General features: G+C 38.9%; 1 protein-coding gene across 1 annotated transcript; it reads left to right on the top strand.

The window, feature by feature from the left end:
- Positions 1-294: 294 nt before the first annotated feature.
- Positions 295-8,906, top strand: slc26a10 (solute carrier family 26 member 10). Its single transcript, XM_085145885.1, has 18 exons — positions 295-1,842; positions 2,156-2,266; positions 3,355-3,512; positions 3,602-3,766; positions 3,858-4,010; positions 4,086-4,168; positions 4,274-4,421; positions 4,518-4,631; positions 4,805-4,882; positions 4,967-5,062; positions 6,178-6,284; positions 6,476-6,545; positions 6,709-6,891; positions 7,013-7,067; positions 7,246-7,334; positions 7,462-7,516; positions 7,651-7,757; positions 7,843-8,906. Exons 1-18 carry the CDS (start codon positions 1,578-1,580, stop codon positions 7,879-7,881), a joined length of 2,076 nt encoding a protein of 691 aa, XP_085002011.1. The 5' UTR covers positions 295-1,577; the 3' UTR covers positions 7,882-8,906.
- Positions 8,907-9,147: the final 241 nt, after the last annotated feature.

Here is a 9,147-nt window from a genome sequence, read left to right as displayed (position 1 = left end):
CCGTAGCGCCCAAGCTGTGGAATAATTTAGCCCTACACATCAGACAGGCTCCCACTGTCAATCTTTTTAAATCTTATCTTAAAACACATTTTTATTTACTGGCTTTTAATACAGCATGAGAGTTATTTGTTAATTCATATTTGGTGTTTGCTTTTAATACTCCAAGTTGTTTTATTAGGTATGTTGTATTCTTGTACAGCACTTTGGTCAATGCTCTTGTTGTAATTAAATGTGCTATATAAATAATTAAACTATTAAACTATTGTTATACCTGTATGGTGCTCTATATCAGTGATATTACAGTGTGTGTGTGGCCATCTTAACTGGGTTCATGGTCAGTAACATTTGTAGCTCATGCTTTGTTATCTTTGATGTTTGGGCGTGTGTTACAGTACATTTTGAATTTTTCAAATTTAAACTTGATGCCCTTCTAGCCAAGGTCTGGGTCCATTCAAGCCGAAACCCCTGGGTGTTGCCCTGTACAACAATAGAAAGCAGCGGCGTTGCCTTCCCTACCTCACGTAGCTTCTCATAGAATGGGAGACTTTATTCATGAGACGGAAGAGATTCATTCACAGCACCCAAAACTGGGTTTACTTTAAAGATAAATTCTCCGTTTCCTTAGTTTTATCTCCACCATTCAGACCAATCCTTTCTTGAGACTGTGATTTCCCTCTGCTTCGCCCTTGCTCACACATTCAGTAAAACCATTTCTGTTTTGATTATACGGTTAGATTTCCAGGTTGCGTCTTGCAGAGAATACGGCCAGCAGGCTAACACACACACACACACACAGATCCCGTTTTATCTTGTATTTATCCAAAGCTCCCTTGTATTCGCTCCTGTCTGACAAAGGAGATCTCACTCATCACATACAATCTGTGATCAGAGTCAAGGTGTGGTTTGATCCATGAACCAGGATGCCATGTAAGATTGAGTTTCACAGAGGTTTCATGTACCATGCAGACTCTTTTCCTTATGGCTACACGGTTTAAACGACCCCCTCCACTACAGACATTTATCCTTCTCGGAAATGAACTCCTCGTTAACAGACATGGTTTGAGGTTACACCTCAGCTCCACCAGCAACACTACTTTGATCTCTTTAGGAGTTTCACAGTGCTATACATTGTATGACTTTATCAATTGTGCCTCCTTTGACCTCCCACATAGCTGTGCAGTGTGAAGGAGTGTGTATGTGTGTGTTTAGAGGTAGGTATTGAGAGTGAAGGACAGGAAGATTGTATGTCTGGTTTTCTATCTTCTGCTGGGGGAAAAAAACAAAAAAACTTTTAGCAGTAGGACCCAGAGGATTTCTCTCGGGGGGAAAATCGACCAGCACACCTTTATGATTTCTGAGGCTGGACAAAGATGTGAAAAAACTTGTTGATTACTGTAAGAAAAAAAAAAAAGTAGAGCTATGAGCAATGTCATTGGCTACTTAGAGTCTGACAGGAAAATGTAATGGCTCTTGAGGTCAGAGGAGAGTTAACTATAAATGTATTATAACTGACAACACCTCTGCTGAGTTAACTGCTGCGGCTGCACGGTGTCATTAGTCATCTCTGCAGGGACAACATGAGCGCTTCTGTTGCTGTATACAGGAGCATTTACACGGAGGACCGATTCAAGCAGGCTTACGGCTCTGACGAGAACGCCAGTGGAAGCTTGCGGCTCCGGGAAAAACTCGCAGGGAGGTGCAGGTGTTCAAAGCGAGCCTGCCTTCACCTGTTGAGGGAGAGAGTGCCCATTTTCAGCTGGCTGCCAAGATACAAGCTAAAGAAATGGATTCTAGGAGATACCATAGCAGGACTCACAGTCGGTATTCTTCATATTCCTCAAGGTGAGAAAACACTGCGTCGAGAAAAAGAAAAAAGTTTGCGTTAGAATTAATTGCCAAAATTTAATATTAACAAAAAAAAACATAGTTCATTATTAATACTGATACTTTGAAATAAATTTAATAAGTATTTCAAAAATGTTTCAACTGTAAACTTCAAACTTCAAACTATTTACATAGTTGGTGTCTGATCGGATCACACTGCGCCTTCATCGCCTTAGTGTGAAGAACAGGAGCAGATTGTAAATTCCTGAATGAAAGAGAAGCAACATTAACTGTCCTTTCCTTCTCTTCTTCTTCTTCCCCCTCTAAACAGGCATGGCCTTTGCTCTACTCACATCCGTGGCTCCGATATTTGGTCTTTACACCTCTTTCTTTCCTGTTGTCCTTTATATGTTTTTTGGCACGGGTCGCCACGTATCCACAGGTAAGATGTTAGTCCACAGGGTGTCTATTTATTCACAGAGAAGTGTATAAGATGAAATTCAATAATCTGGGATAACAGCAGAGTCATAATCAGATGTAACCCTCACATACTGCGCATATTTCACTCCCTCTCTGTAAGTTTTGATGAGGTCAAGAACTTCCACGTAATAAGTGTCTATACTGAATCTGGAACTACAGATCTCTGTAAAATACCCTGCATGTCATTATTAAACGGAACCTTCATCTTTTATTAATGTTTCAGAGAGCAGGTGGAGTGTTTTTGTTTGTTTGTTTGTTTGTTTTTTATGTTTTATAGCAGCAATAATTATTTGAATATGGTCAGAACATTCTAGAGCTGTTGGGATTTACTATATAACCATGTAAAACTATTACAATTAAAAAGCCGTTACAATCACAACTACCATCTATATCATCAGTATTTATTAAAAAACAACTCTTTTGTTTATTGCAAACTACTGAGTGCATTCACTGAAATTTTATAATCATATGAAACTCACAACGGTTCTATTGATCTTGGTTGTAATCTCACTTATCTCAGAATATATGTGAGATTATTTTATGGCCTTGCTCGTGCTTGCAGTTGCAGATTTAATGACCTCTGGGCTTCTGTGCACCTTAAATGATCGCTGCTGCAGTTTTCCTATTTCACAGTTTCAAAGAGCAGCTGGAGTCAGTCACTGGGGGAACCTGGGTAAATGTGATGGGAACAAAGGCAGTTGTTGGGACAGAGTCAATGTCCCCCTTGAACCACCAGTATCACATACAAATACACACAGACAGTTTCACAATTTGAAGATTCCCTGAAAACACCATTTCCAGTGTCTCAATAGATGCAGGTCAAATTTGACCAAGCCTTAAATATACTGAATCTTCTAGCTTGTAAATAATATATTTCCCTTTTTTGTATTTTGGCTCATTTTAGGAAAAGTCATCACATTTCAGGCTTTCAAAAACAGGTCAATGTTACCCCACCTGTACGTGAGGGTTAAATGATTTGAAGCATATATCTTGGAATTAAAGTCAGATTACTTTTATATTGCTTTATGGATATGTTTGGCCTCTTTTCAGGGACCTTTGCTGTAGTGAGTTTGATGACTGGCTCTGTGGTGGAGCAGCTGGTTCCCAGTCCTCTGGAGATGAACTCAAGTTCTTCTGAAGCGAGTGACTTTGAAGCCCAGAGAATTGGAGTGGCCTCAGCGATAGCACTTCTCTCAGGAATTATTATGGTAAAACAGACACAGAAGGTCAATAAAGTGAAATAATAGTTTTTGTGTGTATCAAACTCACAGTGTTACATTAAACTCTTCTCGCCCAGCTCTGCATGTTTGCTCTTCAGCTGGGATTTCTCTCCACCTACCTATCTGAGCCAATTGTTAAGGCCTTCACCAGTGCTGCCGCCTTCCACGTCACCATCTCGCAGCTGCAAAGCATGCTGGGCCTGCGGCTCCCTCGCCACACTGGGACCTTCTCTCTCTTCAAGGTAAGAAGCAGTGCTTCTTGGTGAAGAAGAAGTGTTCTCATTGGAGCAAAGAGTTATTTCTTGTAGTCTTATCACGGTCGTGTGTGCTCAGACTTTAGCATCGGTGATGGAAAACCTGCCTCACACTAACACGGCGGAGCTGCTGATCTCTTTGGTGTGTTTGGCCGTCCTGGTACCAGTTAAGGAGCTCAACATGCGCTTCAGGAAACGCCTCCGAACACCTATCCCTGTGGAGATCCTCACGGTTAGTTAACTAGCTTTGTGAACGCTAAAGATATATTTAATAATTTACAGTTGTAACTCTGACTTTATGCTTCAGGTGATTATTGCCACAGGTGTGGCTTATGCCTGCTCACTGGACTCCACTTACAACATTGAGATAGTTGGCCATATCCCTGCTGGGTAAGCTTTTAGACTTTCATTTAAAAATAAAATAAAATAAAATAAAAGATTCATTCAGTAGTTAAAAGTGCTCAGACTAATTTTCACAAATCTTGTGGTCTTCAGATTCCCGAGGCCACAACTGCCTGCCTTTCACATGTTCCCTGCCATTGCTGGGGACACAATAGCCATAACATTTGTTGGCTATGCTGTGTCCGTGTCACTGGCGATGATTTATGCCGATAAACATGGATATTCTATCCATCCCAACCAGGTAAAATGTAGGAATGTCACTGCTCCTTGTTCAAATGGTGAAATCGATTCTTGCAAATCTGTCAGGTGTTTGGACTGAACCTGTGTTTTATTTCAGGAGCTGCTGGCTCATGGGATCTCCAACACAGTGTCCTCCTTTTTTACCTGCTTCCCTAGCTCAGCCACTTTAGCCACCACTAATATACTGGAGAGTGCTGGAGGATACACACAGGTAGCATACATGATATTCAGTTTCCACTAAGAGTTCTCACCAAGGAGCAGAAAACTTGACACCTGATGTTATACTGATGTTCTAATAGGAGCAGAAAAACATGCTTCAATTTCCAAAACGCTAATTTTACATTTAACATAGAAATCCTTGTATCTTTTGGTGTATTCGTGCAGCTCTCCGGGTTGTTCACTAGTCTTGTTGTCCTGATTGTTCTTCTGCTAATTGGACCACTGTTCTACTTCCTACCCAAGGTGAGCTTAAATATGTGTCTCAACAACCTTTAGAGAAGGAGAGGGGGCACGTTCACTTATCCCATCCTTTGTCTGTGTCTGCAGGCAGTCCTGGCATGCATCAATGTTACCAGCCTCAGACAGATGTTCCTGCAGTTCCAAGACTTACCTGACCTGTGGAGAATCAGTAAAATTGACTTTGTGAGGCCACTTAAAAGCAAGCTATAACATGATAAGTGTTTCTCACCTCTGAAGACAAATAAATACCAGAAAACAGAAGAATGATTATTTAATGCAGCCAGAATCTTTATTTATTTTAAAACACTGCAAATAGACATATAAATAGCTATCTGAGGGATTAAATATATAGATAAACTTCTGTACGCTGCCAGAGAGGACTATTTCGCTGGTCCAGCCCACATGAGATCAAAGTGTAATGTAAAATGAGCTCGGCATCCCTGCTCTACATCATCAGTAGGATTTCTTTTTTAACCAGAACATGCTTTTGTTTGTTTATGATAAAAAAAACAGCAAACATGATACAATTTAAAACACATATATGCAAATTTCTATTTTAATTTCTATTTTTTTTTTAAAAAAAAGGTCTGAAGATTAAATAAATGCTCCAGTTTAAAAAAAATGAGAATTTTCTGGCCATTTTCATATAGTTCAGGCTTTACAGGGTTAAAGCCTCCTGTCATATTGCTGGGTTTTCCTCAAATTTCCAGAATGCAGCAGAAGTTCTTGCTGGCAGTGTGGAGATAGAAGACTGACCTCATAGCTGTCATCCAGACTTCTAAGTAATTAGTGCAGCAACTAATGTAACTTTAAGAATTAGTGACACAGATTTCCTTGATCTAGTGAACATTTTACATTTTATTGGGGTGAAGTATATTATAATGTTTAATTTAATCATGCAGGATAAAAGTATCTCCAGCTTTGAACTGTGTCAAAGTATGTGCCATTTAAAGAAATGAATGAAAGAATATTTTCCATGCACGTCTTTCATACTTTGTAATACTAACACTCAATTATTCCAAGTTCATTTGACAAATTGATGTCACCTGTACTGTCTTTAAATAATAACTGCGGCATCATCAGTTGCCAGACTTTTTGAAATAAACACAGCATTAATCAGCGCCCTGGAATCCTGACCTACTGGAACACGGGGAGCACGTCACATAAATTGCTTGATCCTTGCACTTTCGCATTAATTGCTAGGCTAGAATTAATCATAATTTACGCTGACAGGCATCTATTGTTAATTGTTATATCCTGACAAGACGATGCATTATTGTGTCTCTGTTTGTGTGTAGATGGTTTGGCTTGTAACTTGGCTCTCTGTGGTGATACTCAATGTGGACCTTGGCCTGGCTATCGGGGTGGTCTTCTCTATGATGACCGTCATCTGCCGCACACAAAGGTACAGTTTTCATTCCCTCTGCACAAATACCATAGTGCAAACCAGCAAAAGCACTTATAAGGGAAAATGTGCACATCTGGAAGGCTAAAAATAAAACTCACATAAACACAAACATCATACTTCATGTATGTAAGTAGCATATGTGGTCTATCATAACTTCTTATATTCATTTAAAGTTTATGATTTAACAGGGCTGGTTGTTCAGTGCTTGGTCGGGCCAGCAACACAGAAATCTACAGACCTCTGGAGAACCATAACAAGGTGAGCGAGGGTTATTTCTCTTCGTTAAAATATGAAAATGAGCAACCAGCTCCAGAAATATACAAACGTTCTCTCACCCTGTCAATATCTCGTCATATTTGCATGTGGATTTGCAGTATGAATATCCAAGAATACAGGTGATGCCTTTCTATTTTTCTTACAGTGCTACGAAGTGCCTGGAGTGAAAATCCTGACTTACAATGGGCCCATTTACTACGGCAACCGCAGCTTCTTCAGGGAGGAAATGATTAGGCTGTTGGGCCTGACACCAGAGAAGATCCGCAGGCGGGAGAAGGCCATGAAAGCCCTGGAGAAACGGGAGAGGGAGACCACTGTCAGCACTGTGGTATGATTATTGCTATTCCTCATTAATCTGAGTCACAAAATATTAAAAAAAAATACAGTACACATACATGGTAAAAATACAAAATACTTACTTTTCCGCTTCCCGCTGTATTTTTTTGTAGGAAAGAGGGATCGCAAACACATCGTTTTCCTCAGAAAATGAGTTCTTCAAATCAGGTAAGCAATGACTTTGTATAGGTGTATGTCAAGTAAACAATTCTAAATACAATTGCTATTTCATGAATTTTTAAAAAAAAAAAATCAAGAGACTTTTTAACACCATATTAACATTTTCTGAAGACGTTCTTGTTTTGCAAATAGTTTGAACTTTCAAATAAATACATTTTTTCTGCAGAAACATCTGAAAGCTATGACCAGGCAGTGTTAATCGATTGCAGCAGCGTGATATTTGTTGATGTTGCTGGAGCAAGACTCCTGACACAGGTTAGTCAGTGAAAGTAAGACCTAATTGAAAACATTGAGCCTGAATGACACCATGTCACTGTATAGGCTTTTCCTTATTTCTTGATGCATTGTAATCAGTGCAAATTATTGCTTTTCCCCCCTTTAGATGTGCACTGAGTGCCAGAAAGTTGGAGTTCATGTATATTTGGCTAACTGCAACGGTGAGGCCCATGTACCCCAAATATTTTATTCCTAATTGTTTTCTTTCTGTTTTATTCTGTGCAAACTTTTACATAGAAGCGTTCATATTTTCTAGAGAGAGTATACATGCTGACCGCTTGTTCTCTGTGCACAGAGAGCGTTTTAAAGATCCTAACGTCCAGCGGGCTGATGAAATACATGAATCCACAACATATCTTTGTCACCGTCCACGATGCTGTGGTGTATATCCAACAGCAGAAGGTGAATATCAGAGTATTTTATAAATAGATGAGACTTTAAATTCTGATAAGAAGAACAATGATGTTAACTATCTTGTCTGTTGCAGGAAAAGCCTTCAGAGAACACCACGACAGTTTGGGTATGAGGCTGAAGGAAGGTGATGAGTTATGTTCTCCTCAACCAAGTGTTGAGCGCTAGAATGGCAGAGACCATTTTAGCTGCTGTAATAGCGAAGACTGTACTTGCCAGTGTTTGAAAGGCGCAGTAGCCTGTTGTAGCATGAAGTCTTAATTTGTGTTAACTTCTTACATGATAGTTTTACCATGTTTTTTATTTTTCAAATATCAGACTGACCGCCAAACGTAAATCAAAATCAAATCAAGCTGAAGGAATTAGTCACAACACAAAACCCATCAATACAAAACAATAAAAAAAATGATATATATGACATGAATTGTTTTCACCTGTTTTTTTTTTTAGTTGTTGTATAATTTTGTATTTTTATTGTTGTATATGATGTATTTTGGCATGTTATCAGCCTTGGTTGTATTTATTTTTTGTTGTTTTTAATACAAATGCATTTCATGCACATTGTATATATTTTTCTTTTACTATGCATATTTATACATTTTGAAATCTGTGCTTCAGTATGCATGTACAGCAAATAGCACTGCGACTCCAGAAAGACTGAATAAAAGACTTTAGGAATGAGCTGCGGCAACTGTGCCCCCCAGTGGCTGTTCTGACAATGAATACTCTTACAAACAAAACCTGGAGCATTCTAGTGAATAAAAACATGCAATAAATAGAAGTAAAACGTCATCTGTAGGTTTCTAAATCAATGTATTGAGTAGCAATAGTTATTAAGTGTGAAGACTTATACTTTTGAAGGAAAACGGTGTGGAATGTGAAGAATGCCACTCTCTGAGAGGGGGGAGAAGAGCAGTCTTTGTACTTCATCAGCCTTTGTAAACCAGGCTGTCTGGAGTGAGAAAGATAAAAAAAAATACTACAAAGTCTCATAGCAGCAGGGACAAATGATATTTTAATATTATAAAAAAATGAAAACAAAAACCAATCAATTGGAGAAAAAGCAGGTTATTAATCTTGCAGATTACTGGTTTATTTATGATACAAAATGCAGTTTTCACTGGAAATACATAAACATGCCACTTTTATTCTGGTATGTGTATCTGTCTTTACTTTCAAAACGCAGACATATTCTAAAAAATGTGATGAAATCTGCTATATATACAATAACTGAAAGCATCTCACACACTGTTATGCTGCCCTCTGCTGTCCGACGGGTAAAAACCTCCCTGCTATCACTTCCTGTTACCTTGACCTGATAAAACTACATGTAGTGAGAGTCAAAAACCAGGACAAAAAACAAAAAATCCTAATTATTTCC

The sequence above is a fragment of the Neolamprologus multifasciatus genome, chromosome 20 (genome assembly GCF_963576455.1).
Source record: "Neolamprologus multifasciatus chromosome 20, fNeoMul1.2, whole genome shotgun sequence".
Lineage (NCBI taxonomy): Eukaryota > Metazoa > Chordata > Actinopteri > Cichliformes > Cichlidae > Neolamprologus > Neolamprologus multifasciatus.
The sequence above is the reverse complement of the archived record's forward strand: the minus strand, read 5'-3'. Positions and strand labels throughout refer to the sequence as shown.

Coding starts and splice junctions, on each gene's coding strand:
- slc26a10 (XM_085145885.1), top strand. CDS start 1,578: ATGAGCGCTTCTGTTGCTGTATACAGGAGCATTTACACGGAGGACCGA. Junction 3,513..3,601: donor TTCTCTCAGGAATTATTATG/GTAAAACAGACA, acceptor CTTCTCGCCCAG/CTCTGCATGTTTGCTCTTCA. Junction 6,546..6,708: donor CTCTGGAGAACCATAACAAG/GTGAGCGAGGGT, acceptor TTTTTCTTACAG/TGCTACGAAGTGCCTGGAGT.